The 21,253-nt window shown below is 51.8% G+C and overlaps 4 protein-coding genes across 4 annotated transcripts; 1 reads left to right on the top strand and 3 right to left on the bottom strand.

Moving 5' to 3' along the window:
* Window positions 1-734: 734 nt before the first annotated feature.
* Window positions 735-1,286, bottom strand: N7532_008486 (uncharacterized protein; the record flags this gene model as incomplete). Its single annotated transcript, XM_056620978.1, has 2 exons — window positions 735-927; window positions 1,069-1,286. The coding sequence occupies 2 exons, from the start codon at window positions 1,284-1,286 to the stop codon at window positions 735-737; spliced, it is 411 nt and encodes a 136-aa protein (XP_056471784.1).
* A 2,694-nt stretch (window positions 1,287-3,980) lies between these two features.
* Window positions 3,981-6,369, bottom strand: N7532_008485 (putative sister chromatid separation protein (Src1); the record flags this gene model as incomplete). Its single annotated transcript, XM_056620977.1, has 3 exons — window positions 3,981-4,611; window positions 4,773-6,247; window positions 6,292-6,369. 3 exons carry the CDS (start codon window positions 6,367-6,369, stop codon window positions 3,981-3,983), a joined length of 2,184 nt encoding a protein of 727 aa, XP_056471783.1.
* Window positions 6,370-7,410: 1,041 nt separating this feature from the next.
* On the bottom strand, window positions 7,411-13,988 carry acyA (adenylate cyclase acyA; the record flags this gene model as incomplete). The annotated part of the gene is made up of 3 exons (XM_056620976.1): window positions 7,411-12,500; window positions 12,533-13,758; window positions 13,819-13,988. The coding sequence occupies 3 exons, from the start codon at window positions 13,986-13,988 to the stop codon at window positions 7,411-7,413; spliced, it is 6,486 nt and encodes a 2,161-aa protein (XP_056471782.1).
* Window positions 13,989-17,353: 3,365 nt separating this feature from the next.
* On the top strand, window positions 17,354-20,008 carry N7532_008483 (uncharacterized protein; the record flags this gene model as incomplete). Its single annotated transcript, XM_056620975.1, has 2 exons — window positions 17,354-17,516; window positions 17,571-20,008. The coding sequence occupies 2 exons, from the start codon at window positions 17,354-17,356 to the stop codon at window positions 20,006-20,008; spliced, it is 2,601 nt and encodes an 866-aa protein (XP_056471781.1).
* Window positions 20,009-21,253: the final 1,245 nt, after the last annotated feature.

The following is a 21,253-nucleotide window of genomic DNA, read 5'->3' as shown; positions in this document are numbered from 1 at the left end:
CTCGTCGACGACTCCTCTCTTGTACAGCTCCAGTACTACGACTGTACGGGAGCTGTCGGTCCTGATCGGGGCGGATTCCTGCGCGACGGCGCTACGTTCTGCGACTCGTTTCATCGGACTTGATCCTGCTCCCATCCTCCCTGATATTGGCCATTTTTTGGTCATGGCGATGTTATCAACCACGGAGAGGTGCTGAACAGCGTCGGTCGACGTGACGGCGAGTGGGTTGGAACCGCCAGAGTGCCATTAGCACTGGCAGTTCGGGAAGGAGTGGATATCATCCAATGCGGAGGGAGGAATGGTCCGGATCAAATTTCCGAACCATCGATAGGTCGACAGGCCGTCAATCCCGCTTTGCACTACGCAGTCGGTTCCTTTCGATCGCCTCGATCAGGAGCTTCATTTGGCTGATTATTGGTGCATCGCTCGACGGTCCTCCAGTGCGGTTCCAGGGTCAACAGCTCCTAAGTGGACTTGGGTCGTCCTGAGATCTAGGGCTTCGCCGGAAGCCCTTGCCACCCTGGGCTGCCCTGCGATACCATCTCGATACTGAGATACATACCTCGGTGTATTGGGATCCTCTTTGGGGGAAGGAAATCGTGTAATTCGGCCGGTCTCCACGCCGAACTATACCGCTGCGCTGCACGTCTGCTTCATGCAGCAGGATCTACATTCCGGAATCCCTGCAAGGCTGCAAAACCGCGCAGACGAGCCCATGGCGCGCCCAGATACGGTTAGCCAGCAGCCAGCAGCGATTCCTGAAGAATATCATCTACGTTGATGCGGAGGCCCCGAGTATTCGGTGGGAATCGTTCGGGTGCCCCCTCCTTTGGGTCCTTGGGATATTTGCCACCGCGACCTGCAACGCCAGCCCGCAGACCAGCAAATCCCCACTTCCATGGAGAGTGCGTACCCACTGTGGCTTTCCTGTTTTGTACACGGGTCGAATGGAATGTTGCGGTGGAATCGGTGCACGACAATGCGATTCTTCTCCTGCTCAGACGACAAAGAAGCACCAAACCGGCTCTTAGCTTGTTCGACTCGAGTTGCTAGCAGATAAGCACATACTGAAGGCCTAGGCTCCCGCGGAAAAGACGTCCGCGGCTGGCTGGAAGTTTTTTCCCGCTCCTTGGGGCAATAGATGAACGAATCACAGGTGTTAGCGATGCGAGATTTGCCACCGTTGGCGCAATACAAACCCGGACCTTGACCGCGCCAATCTGATCCGGCTCAACCACCACCGCGAAGAATGCTTCTGGATTGCCGAAAAGCATTTCGCTGCGCATGTCGAGCTATCGCGCAAAGTGTAGATGGCGGATGTCATCTACAGTATGGGGCAGAAGCGACCTACAATAATAATGTACCGGCATATTTCCCAGCGAGCGAATTCTCCATCTCGGTCGAATTATCAGTCAATGCAACATCATCCACTCTCCACTAATCGCGGCGAGTCCCCGTGGTTAAGCTGAAAGTGGCTTAAATTCAACAAGAAAAAGGGTATACAATGAATTGCCGGATCTCACGCACAGCCACACGGTCGCCATCGGACATTCTTCGAAAGCAAAACAACTGGGAATTCAAAATGCCAACGGTCTGAACAAACAGAGTGGGCCGTGGCGCTCGGCGCTCAGAGTCTTCGGCGAAAGACTCCGTCGGTTTCTCTCGCAATCCGGGACATGCGTCACCAAGTCTCCTGATGAAGGCATGCTGGCTTAATTCACCACGCCCGGCCTGAATGGATCCTTGTCTCGCACAAGCTGCTGGTCCCAGCGGAGAGGAAACAAGGACTTCTCCCCCCTGGCGTCCTCGCGGTGGGTTTGCGGCGTCCTTACCATGACACCCGTTGAGCGGGATATTACTTCCAGCAGCGGTGATTTGCCCACGCCAGCCGGGCTCATTTCTTTCGTTTTCCTCCACCACGGCCTTGCGAGCGTTTGCTATTCTGGGTTAAATTCAACCCGGCCCAAATACCGGGTTGCCAAATAAATACACTAGATTCGGATCGGCCCTGCTGCAACACCGAAGAGAAACCGCCCCAACGCGTGGACGATGATCAGCGCCGACACGACCAAAAGGGTGACAAACCCGGGTCTAGGGGGCTCGGGTTGTGTGGAATCTTTTAATTCCTTCAGAGGTAGGAGAACGGCGTTCTATGGCGGTTCCATCGGTGTTCCTCGATCCCGGTCGTTGAGTAGTATACTTACCAAGCATCATGGCCACGAGGAAGTATAATATATAAGATTTCCACCGGCGTACGTCTGGCATCCAGTCTTGAACCGAAGGTCTCGAGGATCATGACACACTCCACTAGTGTATAGGCAGCCCATGTGGCACCTGCATCGTCGTCTCTGCCTAACTACGTGTTCACGCTGATCTCGTCTCAACTCCATGCAACTAAGCAGTCGCCAATCCGCCCAAGCGAGAAAGAAGGTTTCTAGGCTCCTGACGAGCGCCAGGAGCGAGAGTGAGAGAGTACGCAGAGCGAAAGAGCGGGGCTTGTCTCGTCCATCAGCCTGCCCCTCTGTATCCACTCCGTCGTGTTAGGGCTAGGTCATGATAGGATGTGCAATGCCACAGATCTGTCCAGTGGAAGGAGGAGGAACCCATGAGGGGAAGATAGGGAAAAGGGGCGGTGAAACTGAAATGCGGTCTGTCACAATCACGATCATCGATCACGGATTATTGTTCCTGGAGTACAATTCCCGTGATGCTCAACAGCCACAACCCATACCAAAGTTTGCCAAAGCGCAAGGTCGATTTGCTCCATGGACAGACGGCAATCGGTATGCAGCGATGTCCCGTCTTTTCTCGTCTAGTTGAGGGTATGATTGGCCCGAGTACCCATCACGTCGTCGCATACAACTCTGAAGAGTATCGCGCGTCTGCAAGACGCTGTGCCTACCCTACTGCACCAGTGGTGTAAGTATAGCATAAGCGAGTGACCCTAAGGTACCCAGGACTGAAAAGGACTGAAAATCAAATTCCGAACAGAAGGCAGGGAATTCCCAGCTGAAAAATAAGGCCATTTTGGCATATACTTTTCGTACTGATTGATCTACGGCCCCATGTAACAATCTCGACAACGTTGGCGTTACTGAAACAGAAAATCTGAACACACCCAAGCCAGGGCTATTTCACGAAGAGAAAAAAGAAATTGCTAGTATATTAACGTTTATACTAGGAAAAACTGCCGTCGGTCTGTGCTGGACTCGTGCCTCTGCCACCCCCACAGCGTGGAATCCACTCCTCATCGCCCCTCTTGCTCAAATATGTCCATGTTGTTTCCCGGGCGTTTCGTATACACCTTGGATAGACTGATGCACGATGCATACTACTTGGGCTCTGTTCAGGCATCTATACATGTCTCTGGCAGATACCCCCTTATTGGACTTCTCAATGCCATGAACCTCCTAACGCGTGTACTACAGTATGGCAGGGGTGGTATGCAGCAGTATGAATTCACTTGAGCAGATTACTAGACGATCTTCGGAGAGCAAGCAGAGGCAAGAAAGAAAGATCAATTTGAATATATCGTATTGATGCAGATCAACGTATCAGCCCATTCGGCAGCAACTGGAGCCTACACTAGGCTCGGGGCCTGAAAAAATTTTCCCGCCACACTCATCGACATTGATGATCTGTGTGCCTCGTGCATGGCGACACGGGCTGTCAAGATAGTTATTTGGCCCTTTTAGCCTGGTTGTTACGCAGCGAGGAAAGCCATGGAGCACGTTGACGAAGGATGAAAAGACAGTAGACTGATTCTCAGGGGTATTGAACATCTGAAATGAAAACTAGGATAGACAGAGAAAAAAATAAATATGTTCACAAGTGGTGAAAGGGGCAAGGGCAGAAAGAAAGAGGAAGGGAAGGCCATAAATCATACATGAAGCAAGAGGATATCGAAACACAATGCTGCAACTGAAGGCAGGTATGCAAGGATGCCCAATCCAGCACGCTGGAGCCGGCTAGCAGGATCATCAGTAGATCGGACGTCCCTCGTCCCAACGGCGGGCCTGTGGGGGACTAATTGCAGGATCGTCGATTTCAGTGGCCATATGATGACCCGGATCAAGGTTACCACTGGAGGGAGAGGGCAAGGAGAATCGTGCGCTGCCACGGCGGGCAATGCCTTCATATTCGCCATTGCCGCCAACGCCTCCAATACCACCAATCCACTCCCAAGATCGTGCGACATCACCGCTGCGGCTTTCACGAACGGCAGCTCGAACATTAGCGTTGCCCTCCACAACACGTTGAACACGACGCCACAATTCCTCGCGCCGCTTACCGTGCAGCTCGGAGCGCAGAACGTCATCGCGCATTTGACCGATGGGAATGTAAGGTTCCATAGCACCGCCGCGTGCGTAAAGTGCGGCCTGCGTTGCAAGCCGGTCAAGAGACGTAGCTACTAGGTCGGGCACACGAGCAATGTCCTTGCGGCGAGCCCGGACGCGAGCACGAGCATAAGCAAGTCCCACAATAGTCAGAGCTAAAAGTGAAAGAGGGAGTCGATACGCGAGGAGAGCGAGTCGGACGTAGCGGCGGGTGGCACATGTGAATGGGAGTCGGGCAACGGATGTTGATGTGAGGATGATGATGGCGGAAGGTCTGTAATTGCGAAGGCGTCTCTGTTAGTTCCGGTGCACCATGTCAGAACCAATATCTCCATAAGAAATAGCCGGCGGAGGGTATGAAGGCCGGAACAATGAGTGTAACAGGGCAGACGTCGAGATGCCCGCATGATAGTAGGTGGGGGAGTAGACACTTACTGTTCTGTCTTGCTCACAACTTCATCTTTATCAATGATCTCGCCAATGGCTCCCTTCCAGAGGTCATCAAATTCAGCGTCGGTGAGGCCCTTGCGGCGCTTTTTTGCGACTTCTTCTTTCAGGTTAGGCTCAGGGATATCAGGAGAAGCGTCTGTTCCATCTTCCTTCAGCTCGCCACATTCGTACTTAGCACGTCGGTCACGAAGCTCTTCCACGGCTTTATCAGCAACAGCTTTGACGCGGCGCGCCTTTTCGCTATCTGGTTCGCAGGTGGGAGGAAGCGGAACGAGGCCGCCCAAGGAGAGAGGGTGTGGCTTGAGGATGAAATCATGCTCGCAACGAGCCTCAAAGTCCGGATAGCAGAAGGCATGAGGCGGGCACGGCTCACAACGAGGCTCAAGGACATTGGCCCATTCAGGCACCCTGGTTTCGGCAAGAGACCATGTGGGCTTTCCAAGACCGCAAAATCCTATTTCGATCTTCTCCTTGCGCCACCAAGCACCAAAGCTACCGAGAACCCCCAGAATCACGAGCCAAGAAGCAATGAGGCTCGTAAAGCCTTGTTTCTGCTTGCGTTTGCGAACTTGCGTAATTGGCGCATATTGCTCAGTTTCCAAAGCAAGCTGCTCTTCCGGAGTGAACTCTTCTCCAGCGTCCACTTCACTGTCGTCGTCATATTGCTCTTCCTCGTCTTCACCCTCTTCTGCCTCGTCTTCCTCCTCGGTCTCCTCCTGAGGAGGCTGCAGTCGTGAATAAAAGTCAAACGACTCTCTCGTGGGCGCCTTAATCCCACCATCCTGTTTGAAGTTCGTCGGAGTAGCCGATTTCCGAGCTCGCAAACCACTCTTTCGAGGAGCAGGACTCTCAGTGGACAACCGCCCACCACTCTTTCGCTTTCCGTCGTGGCTAGATGTCCTGCTCCGTCCCATATCGGAGGGGCTTCCACTCTGGAAAGGATTATCATCTGTGAATACAGTGTCCTCTCGGGGCTCGGTCTTGACGGATGTGACAGATGGGGTGTATGCGTCGACCTCCGTGGAAGGAAGTACCTCGCTGCGCCGGAGCTTCCTCGTCGTAGATTTGCGCGGCGAACCACTCACAGCCACAACGGGAGTCGCCATTTTGTCGTCGCCAGTTTCGGTATCCGAAGCTCGTGGGTGTTTGCCAACTGATCGCGCAACGGCGCTCTTTCGCTTCGTAGCAGTAGCAGGTGTAGCTGGGACATGGACGTCGTCATTCTCCATAGTCGATGCGCGAGCGCTTCGTCGCGAGCCCCCGCGTCGGGTTCCAGTCGTGGAGGGGGTCGGTGGTGGGTGCAGAGAATCGCGGTCTTCCTGATCGCGATCACTGGCAACGGAGGTAGATCGACTGGTACTCATATCGGTAATCCCTGCGCTTGTCCTTCTCACACGTTCGCGATCTCGCAGGAGCTTCTTTGCTTGCGGAAGGACCTCATCCTCCAGAATGCGGATCAGCTGTGCTTTTTCGCGGAGGCAGGGTAGGAGATATCATGGCTGACGAGGATGGAGCGGAGACGGGGAACAGTGAGAGAGTTGAGATCAAAATCTGACTGGAGGTAATCCAGTTCGTCTGCCATGGTGTGTGGCGTAGTAGCGTGCGCGATGGGTTCGGTGGTGAGTTTCAGCAGCCGACACAAGCACGTCGATCAAGTTTCACCAGAGGTCGACAAGGATGGGATTGGTCGTATGCAAGATGGCGCTCAGCCCAGGTTCGAAGACTTGCAGAGAAATCCACCGATCGCTGCTTGATCTGGAACGTGGCCTGAAGGAGTCAAGGGAAAAATGATGTGGGTGTTTGTCCACTTGTCAATTCAACCCGAGTCGGTTGGTTTGACTCGGTAGCCAGGGCAACAGGCGGGGCCGAGGGAAAAAGGAGCGGTCCTGGAGCCCTTGTTCAAGGTGCCGACTGATGAAAATGCGATGGTAACTGGAGAAGATCTGAAGAAAGTATGCGTGGGCTATGGATGCAGAAGAGGGGATTGACGAAAACAAGAGTTGCGCGATGACGCAGAAGAAAACAAAGCTGGTATCACGTGACCCATTCGCCACGAGGCGTGGCGTGTACTCTTAAGTGCATTAACTGCTGTATGAGCACCGATAAGGTATTACGGTGGATATTGTACCTTAAGGGTAGTAAGGATACGGTGCAGAATCATTAGTCCCGCGCTGGTTGTTTTTGGTGCGTATTTGATCACTCGTAACACTTACATTGAACAGATAACGACATTGTTTGCTGAAATACCTTTTCCCAAAGCAAGTTTATATCTGGTGTCGCATCGATTCTACTGCAGATAATACAATGTACCTTAAGAGAGCTACAAATAACCAGGGTCATTAATAATAGCCAGAAATTTATATGTTCACATTTGACAACAAAGTACACGCTTGAAAAAGTCGGAGCATACAAAAATACATGAGGCAAATGGAAATCGAACCAAAAAAATTCCACCGTCACTCCATGCCTTGATGCTTTCATAAATCGATATTAAAGACTCCCCACCGGTGAGGCGCCGCCCACAGAACATTAGTAAGAGAGGCCGAAGGTCGCAGAGACCCAAGAAAAAGAAAAATACTCGATATCGAAAGTTCGATAGCACATAAAAAATGAGCAGGTTTGATCAACGGTTGCTGCGTTGAAGGTCGAAAGAGCGGGTGTCTGGTGTACCAGAACGGTTCATGACGGATGAGGAAGTAGAATTGGGGATACTAACTGCGCTCGCAGAGGGGTGCATGTTCATGCCTCCATATTGAGGGGGCGTTTCGTCAGGGATGCCAGTTGCCCCTGTGGCCATTTGCTCTTTGAGAGCGCGGTATTCAGCAAGCTGGGTCTGTAATTGTTGCATGACTTCGCCGATGGGCACAGCGTGGTCTTCGAGTCGGTCACCCGGTTGGAAAGGACGCAGCATATGGCGCACAGACAAAGTGTTGATGGCGGCCTCAATACGCGTCACTTGTTGGTCGACCAAGCTGATCACGGTCGAATCATTCAGCTCGCCACCGTGGTTCTTGACCATATTGAATAGTGCCACATTTGGCTCGCGGAGTCGAGGTTCGCTTGAGTTCTCCAAAGCTCCACAAAGGCGTTCCAGGCGGAGGGTGACCTCCCACAAGCGCCAAATCAAATCAGTTTTTAGGTCGAGCTCAGAGCCAGCTGGAATGATGGCTGGATTGGCACTTGAGTCTTGCGCCGCCTCTTCAGACGCGGTCATTCGGCCTGCAAGGGAGTGCGGGTAAACAAGGTAAAGGGGCTCAGGATTCTCCAGTCCCTTGAGCTTCCGCTCGCCTTGATCCTTGATCACAAAGCCTTGACTGTTCAGTTGCTGCAGCTCGCGACGGATGGTGTGTCCAAGACTGTCCATACGCGGATGGCTATCGTTTGAACTTGTCGATGCAGAGCGCTCGGCATCAGCAAAGACCTCAAGGTTGCGCTGAATGTCGCTCATGAAGTCAGAAGAGACGAAAATTTGACCTCCATCAGCGACAGCCGATATACGGGATGCTCGATTGACCATAGGACCGAAGTAGTCCATGCGATTGGTGACTGGATCGTTTTCGCAGACAGGTTCGCCCCAGTGACCACCCATGCGGACAGACAGGCCGCGGAAGATGATGTTGTTCTCCATGTCATACACGATCCGGCACTGAGGTTGCTCAAGAATTTCCGTCGGCCACTCAGCTTCAAGCAGCTGGTTTTGACAGTTGAAGCACCACAGCAACGCCGCAGTTGTAGAATTAAAAGCAACCATGAAAGCGTCACCTTCTGTCTTGACCTCATACCCACCAATGATTCCAAGCTGACGCCGGAGAATATCATTGTGAATCTGAATAGCTGAACGCATTGCGTCAGGACACGTCTCCCACAGACCGGTTGATTTCTTGATATCAGTAAAGATGATAGCAAGTTCACCGATCGGAGCGTCCACGCGGTCGAAGCGAGCCAGGCGAGTATCTCCAACTGCATCACGAGGTCGCTTACGAAGCTTGGTCTTCGGAACAATCTGGTCCTCAGGGAATGCAGAGCGTTCCAGATTCATGCTAGGGCGAGAGAACTTCTTTTGCCGCTTCTGCAGTTCGCTTACACCGAGAACCATGACCATTAGCTTGTTGGTAGCTCCAAAAGAGATGGCCAGGTCACGTAGTTTTTGAGCAGCAAACATCAAATCTGGATGAGCTGCTCTTGTGGCATCAACCACGAGGTCAGGCGCCACATAGTCCCATAGCTCCTTTGAAGCGATAATGATCATCTCGTCCTGCTCCGTCAAAGTTGTGTGCATAGTATATGGTGCTGCAATGACGGCTGGCATCATGGGGAAATGACCGAAGCAGCGCGATACGGGAAGAACGTCATTGAGTTTTCCATTGCGAGCCACAAAGCCACCAGCAGCTCGGATGCGAGCTCGTTCACTGGCCTCTGCAGGGTCATGGTACTGCGTCAGATTGCGTAATGAGCCGTCGGACTTCACGAGGATTGCCTGAGCATCTCCGACATTGGCAGCATACAAGTCCATATTGTTCAGGTACAAGACTGTTGCAACACCACCCGATTGAATGTCATCCTGATTGAGCTGCTTTGTGTTGGATGATCTGCGGTTGTATTGTCGAAGCTCCCGGTCGTCAATTGACCTGTAGGCTGAACCTGCCATGTTCTTGTTTAATGCCAAGAAGGCTCGCCTCAAGGCATCAAGTGGTGTCTCATCCTGGTCCGGTTGGAGCCTCTTAAGCTCGTGGGAGAAGGTAGGTGTAAAGTGTTCATGGAGGTATTTTGCAACGCGGGACCCGCCACTTGACATAGTTGAACCGTCGAACATACCCACTAAAGTTTCCACATTATCTGGCTTCAGACGGGGAACAATCATGTCTATGATGGACAGATGCTCTGTTCGACCGAGTGTATCTGCCATGCCATATGCGAGTGAGCCAGCTAGCGATGCGGAAGTTCGCACACGACGGTCTTCGGTCTCCTCAGGAATAGTGGGGATTGTGAGAGTCACATCCATTAGACCCAGAACTCGAAGATGGGTCAGAGAAGTGAAATCAGTCAAATCAGCACCATTGGTGACTGGCGGGCCCAAGGACGTGATGTTGGGTTTGATTTCCAGACGTTTGTTACCTGAAAAATTCAGATACTTCAAACTCCGGTTCCAGTTCCAGTTCCAGTCGTAGGGCCAGTTGGACACGTTGTATTTCAATCCATTACTGCCCACATCGAGAATAGCAAGCTTGCTGACTTTGCACAGCTCCGCCGGAAGGACCTGAAAGCGATTCGCATTGATATGCAAAACCTTGAGATTGCTGCCCTCTTCCAGGTCATCTGATGGAAGAGAAGTCAATTCGTTTCCGGACAAGTAGAGCTCGGATATCCATGGCCATCGTCGAAGGACTCCTTGCGGTAGTTCTGTCAACTCGTTGTAGGAAAGATTGACCACGCGTAGCTCGGGGAGACGAGCCAGCTCGCGGAAGACTTCATCATCTAACCGGTTGTCGGCAAGGTAGAGGTTGCGAAGGGAGCCCGCAAACGTCATGGTGGTGGTATGCTGTGAGAAGTTCGAGTCCTTTCGAGACGATGAGCTTCCCTCTGTATTGATGGAACGGGATGCAGTGGAAACCTTCCGTCCGCCCTGTGACTGTCCAATAGAAGGCGCGATCGACGCATTGCGATTTGATCCGCTTGGAGAAGAACTGGATCCCAAAGCTCCGTTGGAAGTTTGACTGGGACGACGGACATCTTGTTCGTCAAGCGGGCCGAGATCTTCGTAGCTAGGGTTTCCGGTAATAGCAGGTGTTGTGACCGGGGTCGTCGTTGGCTCACCAGGAACCAGGGGCTGGGGAGCGCCGTGCTTAGGGAAGGTCGTGAGGAGATTTGTGGAGACATTCAAAGTTTCCAGCTTCGCACAGTGCCATATCTCCTCTGGCAGAGACTTCAAGTTACACTCGCGCAAGTTGAATTCCTTGAGCTCGACCAAGCATCCGATTTGTGGAGGTACAAACGCAAGAGGGTTCTTGATGATGCTGAAGTGCTCCAGTCGACGCAGCTTGCCAATCTGAGCCGGGATCGACGACAAATGGTTCTTGTCGAGTATCAATTTTGAGACATTGGGCATGTTCTCAAAGATTGCATCTCGGAAAGCAGAGAGATTGGCCGATGCAAGATTGAGCGATGACAGCGTTGGCATGTGAGAATCAATATCAAACTGTGTCAGGGGGTTGTGGTCCAGATGCAAACTGCGTAGCTTCGGGGCCGAGCCTTTGAATCGGGAAACCAAGTTGTGGCCAAAGAAGACCTGCTCGAGACGTGGCAGCCCGCAAAGGTTGTCGATGCTGGAGATTGCATTGAAACGGCCATCAATCTCCCTGAGATTGACAAGCTGCTGGAAAGAGTCATCCAGCGGGCCACTGATATTATTATTTGTCATCCAGAGACGCTCAAGGGTGGTCAGTTCTCCAATGCAAGGGATGCCTTCGATGTTATTGAAACTGATATCGAGGTCGACAAGTGCTCGCAAATTGCAGAGGAACTCAGGAAAGATCTTGAAACTGTTGGAGGACATGTTCAAGCTCCGCAAGTACTGGAAATTCTCGAAATAGCTTGGAAGGCTGGTCAGCTGGTTATTTGCCATCTTAATGCTGACCAGACCAGTGAGTTGATCCAAGCTGGCATGATCCAGTTCTTCCAAGAAGTTATTGGAAATGTCCAAGTAAGTCAATCGACTTGCCAAACTGAAGCTCAATGGAAGCTGTAGGGCTTCGTTTCCAATGAACTTAATCTCGCGCAGATTGATGCAGCTTTGAATGAAGTCCTTTGGCACATCCAAAGACAGATTCCTGGACAAGTTCAAAGAGATGATCTCCGAAGCCTTTTTATAGAGAGTAATCGGAATTGTAACGAGGCTTCGACCTTGAAGATCCACGTGGCTAAACTTCTGCATCTTGTTAAACCCCGGATCTGCCTCCAGGCTCGTATATCCACTCAGTTTGGTGGGCAGGAACACGAAGCGGCATAGGTAGCTGTGGTCCTCGCGACCAATATCTTCAATGCGATCCTTCTCCGTATATCCAACTTGCTCGAGAAGCTTCTTCTGCATGAGAATTGGTCGCTCTTTGTGATCAAGCTGCCGAGACAGATCATTCTTTCGCAGTACGATCTCGTAGTTGTTGAGATGGTCTTGCAGGAAGGATTTCTTGCCAAGCATATAAAGTACATCGGCGACGGACGTGTTCAAACCAGCTGAGAGCGTGGCAAATGTCGAATCAATACGGAATATCCGAATGAAATAAGAAGCTCCATCACGTTCTCGCACTCCAGCAGATGGCTTAGGGGCATTTTCAGTGGCTTCTGCAACAACATCGGCCTGCTTCTTGACATGCCAGCTGTCCGGTGCAGCCCAGCTGTCGGATCCAATGCCGCCAGCCTGCAGAACGTCTGGCCGTGTCAAGTCCTCCCGAGGGGTTGTTGTACCATCATTCCCGCGAGGCTTCCGGCCAGGAGAAGCTGTGCGTACGCCACGCATGTCTTCAAGATCGGTATCCAGAGAGAAATAATGCTTGCCTTCCTCGCCCTGGGGTCCATCCCGCGGCGGATGACCATCTCCGGTCAGAGTAAAGCCTCGTCGGGGGAATTTCCGACCTCCGATGCCGAGACCTTTTCCGGACTCCTTCTTGGTTGAGTCGGCGGTGTCAAGGCGGGGGTCGAGCCTCCTTCGATGCTTCCCTGTCGACGGTTCGGGGAATGTTCGCGCTCACGCTTAGACTTGTCATGCGGCTTGTGCCCCGGCAAAAATCGGCCAATCTTGCTCAGAATGTTCTGCTTGTTCGGGGGTCCCCCGGGTGAATTGTGGCCATGCTCGCGATAGATGGCACTTTGCACACTGGGCGTCGGGCTCGTTGACCGACCACCGAGATTAGTGGAGGAGCTCATAGCAGTCGAGGAGTGGAGGCGACTGTCCTGATAGGGCTTCAATCCAACAGCGAAATCATCACGTCCAACAGAGGGGCGACCCTGGTATCCAGCGAATTGATAGTCAGCCAGATCGCCAGCAAGCGTCGGTCTCTCCTCTTTGCTTCGCGAATGTCGATGACCATTACCAGCTCGTCGACTGGAATCTCTGGTTGCAGAACGGGGTTTCCCGGCGGACCCTTGGGACCCCAGTCGTTGACCATCGGGGCCGATAGGCACTGGTCGCACAGGCGCTTCTCCGTACTGCGGAATATCATTGAAGCTCTGGTAAACCCACGGAGTAATATCACTGGAGGGCAAAGGAGTCTCTGCTCGAGACCGTGACTGCCGTTGCGATGCGTCGGAGCCGTCGGAGTTTGCTCTCTCTCGAGCTCGCAGCTGATCGACCGGCCCTCCGCGCCTGATGGGTTGATTTGGCCCATCTCCTGGCTCATCGACAGAATAATCTTCGCTGACCGAGCCCTTTGTTTTCTTTTTCCAGCGTTGACTCAGACTCGACTTTGACCCTGTGCTGCTGGTTATGCTGGTTGTGGACGGTCTGCGGTGGTCTCCATTGTATTCCATGTCGGCCGGTTCACTAGAAAACGTACGTCCAGTCGTCGGACGGAACGTAGCGGATGCAGGTGATGCTTCATGCTCAGAAAAATCATTGAAAAAGGTGCGTTGGCCATCGGCCCCCGAAGATGTTGCCCAAGGAGCTATCGACTCGAACTCGTTCTCTCCGGGGCGGGGTTGGCGGATAGGTGGGGGGCGTGGACTAGACGACGATCGAGAGGTTTCATCCCTAGCAGCTCCAAGGACTGCCATAGCTTTCCGGTGGTTGCTGAAGCCTGAACCTTTGCGTTCTTCGGTGGGCGAGATATCGGGAGAGCTCCATGACCACATGGAGGCACCCCAGTCGATCTTGGGAGCTTGAGACGAACCGGACCTGGTACACAAAAGGATTTGGGTTAGCATCCATTCAATAATCCACGAGTCGCTACCCGTACGGTAGCGATCCAGAGCTTGTACACTGTGCGTTGCACAAGACCGGTCGGTTTTGTCGTATCCAATAGATGAGGGGTGAGCTTACTTGTCCGTCAAGGTGCCTGGGAAGGCGTCAACATCGCGCCCGTGAGAAGTGGGGTGTATTTGGTCCTTGTTCATGTCTTCATTGTTCCGAATCGTTGCCTGTGATCTCCAGCTATTTCCCGAGCTCGCTGAACCCTGCCGGTCGGGTTGCTCGTGCTCTCGCACGGGCATGGCTGGTCCCAGACTCGACCGAAACCCTCGACAGGGAGCTTGATCAAGTCACAACCAGCGGGGCTTCGGGATAGCGTGGGCGGTTGGAGCAGTCCACCATCAATATTTGCAATCAGATTTATCGGATGCGCCGGGGGTGTCGGGAGCTTTGGGTGTGCGGTATCGTTTAAGCTGTCGCGGATGCTTGCGCCACCGTGGTAAGCTCGGACCAGGGAGGCAACGGACCAGGGAGGCAACGAGGTTTCGCGGAAACAAGAAAGCGGTGCACCAGAGATAAATCCGGTCGGAGAGTCAAAGAGGCCGGGTTACAGGAGGAAGTCGGTCTCATCGATGGGCGGGGCGTTTGAGATGCGGATCCCTGAAGCAGGGCGCGTCGTCCGGGCTGTGCGAGGCGGGCGGCGGGCGGCGGGCGTCTGTCGGGCGCAGAATCGAGGACCAGGGGCTGGCCGCTATTTCCTGTCCAGATCACAGAGAAGTGAGATCAGGCGCAGGCGTGGGGCATGCTGGTGAAGGGATTTGGATGTTGTGAGGTCGCGGGTACCGAGTCAAGGTCGAATTCGGCGGAGTGGGGAGGGATGATCGGGGGGATGGCGCCTGGGCGGATCGACAGGAAGTTCGCAGAGAGGCACCACGGCGGATGAGGCCTGCGCGCTTGGGATGAAGAGGGGGAAAGGTTGAGGATGAGGGATGAAGAAGAAAGACGAGGCAGTTGGAGGCTATGAGGCTCTTGCGCTAGGAGCTTCAGTGCCGAAGTGATTGGCCCACGAGGAAGGGTTGGTCACACGGCGGCCACGGTTCATTGATTCATTGACGCAGCTCGGCGAGAATTCTGGCGACTGTGCAAACCACTGCTGAACGTGGCGGGTTTGCTGGTTTGGCTGTCTGGGGGATGTGGTCCGTGAGGCTGTCCGTGCTGCGTTCGGTGGAGTCGCAGATTCTCGACTTCTGAGGCGTGCGAGGGGAATATATACCCGTCATCCTGATCCACTCCCGTCGTCAACTACATGCATACTGCGCAGTCCTTCTAGGGACAGCTCATTATATTACCAGTAGTGGCCACTACTAGTATCATACTACCCTAAGGTACCCGGGGGTAGGCGCTACTATCGCCAAGAACCCGAGATAGAGCGTTCGAGTGTTCACTTTCATCGCTCATCAAAGAGGATCAACGAACCAGATGGCTGGGATCAGTCAATCGATATGCATATCGCATCCATGTAAGGGAGTGGTGTCTAGATCTCGACAGCGGCCAATCGTTGATGGTCACTGATCGAATCAGAAGCATCAAGGGTTGAAACAACCCGAAACAGTCTCGCAGCATTACAATCCACCATCCCAGACCTTCTCTTTCATCAAGTCCGCTGATTGTCAACTGTCTCGGGGCAATCTGGCAGACAGACATCCCCCAAGAGCTCTTTCGCTATTGCAATTGTAGTGGCTTGGTATGAGCACAGCTGCATGGATCAATAATCATCCCAAATGCTAATTCATCCCTGAGGTATTTAATCAGATGATAGGGGTCATACTGTCAGGGCACCCTGATACGGTAGCTTGCAAAATCGCCTTGTGATTTTACACACTTTCTTTCTTTCTCAACCCTAGTTGCCAAGGCCACGTTAGCCTGAATCAGTTCTACTCAAAACGACACCTGGCTAGAACCTTTTGAATGGTATGGTAAGAGACAAGACGATGACAACACGGGTGCGACCTGGGCGCCCCTCGATTTGCATTGCTTCTGCTGTTTAACGTCTTTCCACTCCTCATCTCCCACCTTTTATAGTGCAAAAATGGCTCCGAACTTATCCCCGTCAAAGCGGAAGCTTATTTGCGATATGATCGAGAGTAACCTAAAAACCACTGATATCGCTAATGTTAGCAGAATACAGTAAACAGTCTGTTAGATATATTCGTTCTAAACTACGGATGTTCGGCAGTCCCAAGGCACCTCTAATCCCCTCCGGCCGACTGAAGAGTATCACACCACTTATGCTTGAGGCTCTCTGCTATCATCTTTCTAAAAGCCCTGGACTATACCTCGATGAGATGGCAATTTTCCTTTGGGGGGTGGGGAATTGTGGCCAACTCTACCATCAGTCAGGCTCCGGCAGCAAAAGGCTGGTCTAAGAAAACATTCTAGAATCAAGCGAAGGAGCGCAACGCGGATTTACGAGACTACTACCTCTATAATCTATCAGAATTTGAGTCGTATCACCTTGTCTATGTGGACGAATCTGGATGTGACAAGCGGATAGGGTATCAGCGAACAGGTTAGGCCCCGCTAGGGGTCACCCTGGTCTAAGTGGCTAAGTTCTACCGTGGTCAGCGATACCAGATCTTGCCGGCACATTACTAAGATGGTGTACTTCTTTCCCGCGTCGTTCGAGGCTCGACTGATGCTCCTATATTTGAGGACTTTATTGAGCAGTTTCTTTATTATTGTGGCAGATGACCGGAGCCCAAATGGGTATTAGTGATGGATAATGTATCCCTCCATTACTCTGAGCGGATAAAATGTATGTGTCTAGAAGTAGGCGTTAAGCTGGTGTATCTTCCGCTGTATTCTCCTGATCTGAAACCTATCGAGGAGTTTTTTGCGGAGCTGAAAGCTTACATTAAACGCAACGGGCAGTTGTTTGAAGATGACACGCATAGAGATCTTTAGAAATTTCTGGAGTAGTGTGCCGATGTGGTTGGCGCAAGAGAAGACAGTGCTGAAGGCCATTTTCGTCATGCAGGTCTGACAATTGAACACTATTGATTGACCTGTATAGACATATATAGCTCATATATATTCAGGCATTGTTGCAGCACTTAATTCACTACGTTAGTAGGATTTTATTCTTCTAGGTCGATAAAAAGCCCTTAAGATGGGTGGAATTTACGTCTATAAGCGTAATGATGAGGCTGTTTAGATAGACGTGGACTATTGGCTGCCTTACCGCGTCATCGGAGACGGCAAGTTTGATAATCCGGTTTGTTGGGCCCCACCTCGAGGGCTGCTGGTTGGTCCTGCTGCTGCGTAATCACAACTCAGTCGCCAATAGCACGAAGTACCTTATGTATTTAGACCCGCACGTATGCACATGACTCGTCGAGTTGCCAACGCTCGCTGAGGCGGGCGGGCGCTTAGACAGTGCACCCCTGCACCCCTTCACCCCTGATGCCTTAGGCTGACAGCAAGGCGTCTCTGCGGTCGCAATTATTCCTCGTTACCTCCCCCACTCCCGATTCTGTTGAATGACTGAGTTTACAGCCTAGAGATACTTCCGAAGCTAAGCGATATATCGATAATTCTGCCCATTCACCCTTGTCTTCGCGGCGGCGGCAGGAGCAGCAGCAGCTTTTGCCAGACAGTTGTTTTCCACATGCCCGTTGAAGAAATGAAACCGATCCCCGTGGCGAGTATGGCGTCCGCAATATCGTTTGGGTGTTCAAATTCGGTGATCCAGATGGGCGTGAACAACGGCTCGGTCATTAACCACTTCCACATGCCTATTGAAGAAATAAAAGAGATAAACACTAGGCCTTGTAAGTTAACTGAAAACCCTAATTCAGATATCCGACTCACTAATTCTTTCTAAGGTGATCAATCTCAAGCCCACTATATTATTCCATCCTTAGAAAATCGCCATTTCACTGGCCGTGAATCTACGCTAGATGAGCTTAAACAGAAGCTATTTCTGCAACCGAATACTGAAAAAATAGCCCTATTCGGACTAGGTGGCATCGGCAAAACCCAAGTTGCTCTTCAGCTTGCCCGCTGGGCGAAAACGCATATACAAGACTGCTCTGTTTTCTGGGCTCCTGCCCTTAGCCTCGAGAGTTTTGAGCAGGCTTGTTCGCAAATTGCGAGGAGCTTTAAAGAGCTTCAAATTCATCAGAATCCAGACGATGAAAGTGCGATGGAATTAGTACACCGACAGCTAAGCTCTGATAAAGCCGGAAAGTGGCTTTTAATTGTCGATAATGCTGATGACGTGGACTTGCTTTTCGATGAGCTTGATCAGTATTTCCCTGCTAGCAAGAAAGGTGTAACTTTGCTCACTACTCGTTCCCATGAGGTGGCGGTATCTTTCGCAGGAAGGGATACAGTTGAGCTCCAAAAGATGACAACGGAGGAAGGGATTGCTTTTCTTACTAAGATTGTAGGAGAAGACTCGCTTTGTGGCCAAAAATCCACGATGCAATTACTAGAGGAGCTGAACTTCCTACCTCTAGCTATTGCACAGGCGGCTTTCTATATTTGTCGAAATAATGGAACGACCACACGGTACCTCGAGCTTATGTATAAAACCGAAAAAGACCGGATGCGTCTAGCGAGCAGAGAGTTCCACGATAGCACTCGCTACCGCAAAATGCCAAACGCGGTGACTACCACATGGCTTATCTCATTTAATCAGATCAAGGGTGCTGATCCCTCTGCTGCTGATTTGTTGGGATTTATTTCTTACCTTGAGCCAAAGGCAATCCCGCGATCTGTTCTTCCCACCCTCGGTTCGGAAGAAGAGATAGAGTCTGCAATTGGTACGCTGTGTGGCTATGGATTTCTGTCCAGGAGGGATAACGAGGATATGTTTGATATGCATAGCCTCGTACAGCTATCAACACGAGTGTGGATATCAGAGGCACAGAAGACACAACAGATTATCGCGACCGTGACGCAACATATAGACAAGTGTTTTCCATCTGATGAATACACAAATCGTGAGACATGGAGGATTTTGCTACCACACGCCCTTAAAATTCTCAGGAGAGAGGAAAATAAAGATGTTAGTGAGAGGTATAGCTTACTTTCCAAGGTTGGAAATTGCGTTCTAGCAGATGGCCGAGCAAAAGAAGCTGTCACTCTTTTTGGGGATGTGTGTGCATGGAATGAAAGCCACTATGATGAAGAACATCCCTCTCGACTGGCGTCTCAGCACGAACTCGCACGGGCATATCAATCCAACGGGCAGATCAAGCAAGCTATGGAGATACTCGAGCATGTGGTCACGGTAAAAGAGAGAATGCTTGATGAAGAACATCCTGATCGACTGGCGTCTCTGCACGAACTCGCAATAGCATATCAATCCAGCGGGCAGATCAAGCAGGCCGTGGAGCTACTCGAGCATGTGGTTGCGGTAGAAGGGAGAACGCTTGATGAAGAACATCCTGATCGACTGGCGTCTCGGCACGAACTCGCAATAGCATATCAATCCAATGGGCAGGCCAAGGAAGCCATGGAGCTACTCGAGCACGTGGTCGCGGTAAAAGAGAGAATGCTCGATGAAGAACATCCTGATCGACTGGCGTCTCGGCACGAACTCGCACGTGTATATCAATCTAACGGACAGATCAAGCAAGCTGTGGAGCTACTTGAGGACGTGGTCGCGGTAAAAGAGAGAATGCTTGATGAAGAACATCCTGATCGACTGGCGTCTCGGCACGAACTCGCACGTGTATATCAATCTAACGGACAGATCAAGCAAGCTGTGGAGCTACTTGAGGACGTGGTCGCGGTAAAAGAGAGAATGCTTGATGAAGAACATCCTGATCGACTGGCGTCTCAGCACGAACTCGCAATTGCATATCAATCCAACGGGCAGGCCAAGGAAGCCATAGAGCTACTTGAGCACGTGGTTGCAGTAAAAGAGAGAATGCTTGATGAAGAACATCCCTCTCGACTGGCGTCTCAGCACACTCTCGCATGGGCATATCAATCCAACGGACTGATCAAGCAGGCCATAGAGCTACTCGAGCACGTGGTTGCGGTACAAGGGAGAACGCTTGATGAAGAACATCCTGATCGACTGGCGTCTCAGCACGAACTCGCACGGGCATATCGATCCAACGGGCAGATCAAGCAAACCATAGAGCTACTCGAGCATGTGGTCGCGGTAAAAGAGAGAATGCTTGATGAAGAACATCCTGATCGACTGGCGGCTCAGCGCGCTCTCCAAGACATAAACCAGTCGATCAAAGTTGAGATCATGGAGAACACGTTCTCATCATCTCCCACTGATATTGGGACTGGAACTTAATCGAACTGCTCTTCCTCCAATCAATCTGCTGTATATACTCTCACTGAGAACTACTATTTTTCTTTGTTATTTATGCCTCACGGCGGCACCCACAGGAAACAAAATCGAGGTGGTCAGTGGAGTAAGCCTGAAACGAACAACGTTACGGTTTGCGACAATACCATGTAATATACAGAGCCAAGGACAGGTAAAGGGCTAACAACTGTATGAGGTTAGAGCTATCTTGGCATTGGAGGTTGAAAAAGAAAGAGTGAATACAAAAACGCAGGGCGATTTTGCAAGCTACTGTGCACTTGGATAGCGGCCGGCACTGTAAATCTCGACACGCTCACCCCACGACGCTCAAAACCTCGGACCGGTGGCAAGAGATAGGCGATTTCGAGAATCACTGCGATATAAAGCTGCTGTGTTGTTGCCGAACGGGAACTAACCCCTGACCGATGGCGGACCCACCCGCGGGAGGGCCCGAGACACCACCCGCAAACACGCAAGAAACCATCACCAGCTTCACGGAGGACGACATCGAAGCCAGAACTACCGTCGAAAACCGGAAGCGAACCCGAAGTGGAGATATATTCGCCCCGTCGGATCCAGCCGGCCGAATCACCACCAAGGAGGTGTGGAAATTGATCAGCACGCTGAAGGACGTCATCCGCCACCAGACCACGACCATTGCAGCTACCCAAAACGAACTCCAGGAGATTAAACACAACCAGAACGTCCTCCAGGAACAGAACGATAGACTGCATGAGGAAGTGAAAGCACTACGGGTGCAGCTCGAAAGCGCTCCAGCAGTGACCGCGACTAAGACCTGGGCAGCAGTTGCAGCCAATAGCGGCAATGCCACGCCATCGCTGAACCACCAACAACCCGAGAAAGAGCAAAACTGCGTCCGAATCAGCACCCAGAGAACCTTTGTCGACCCAAGAGACAACGATGATGGAAACGCATTTGGACGATATCTCCCCACCGACGCCGTCAACGCCCACATTCGCACTGCATTGCAGAGCGACGATGCAACGCAAGACGCCCAAGTAGCGGGTGTTGGCACCACCAAGACCGGTTATCTTATTCGATTCAGAAATACGGAGTCGGCTGAAGCAGCGCGCAATAACACTGGATGGCTACACAAATTAGGCAACAACACGAAACTGGTCAAACCACGATTCGGAGTTGTAGTCCACCGTACCCCTACTGAGGAATATGACCTGGAAACAGGGGCCACCCAGGCAGCGGAAAAGATCA

This window comes from Penicillium argentinense (assembly GCF_028826775.1).
Source record: "Penicillium argentinense strain IBT 30761 chromosome Unknown utg000009l_segment0_segment0, whole genome shotgun sequence".
NCBI classification, from domain to species: Eukaryota; Fungi; Ascomycota; class Eurotiomycetes; order Eurotiales; family Aspergillaceae; genus Penicillium; species Penicillium argentinense.
Note: the sequence above shows the minus strand (reverse complement) of the source record. Positions and strands in the feature narration are given on the sequence as shown.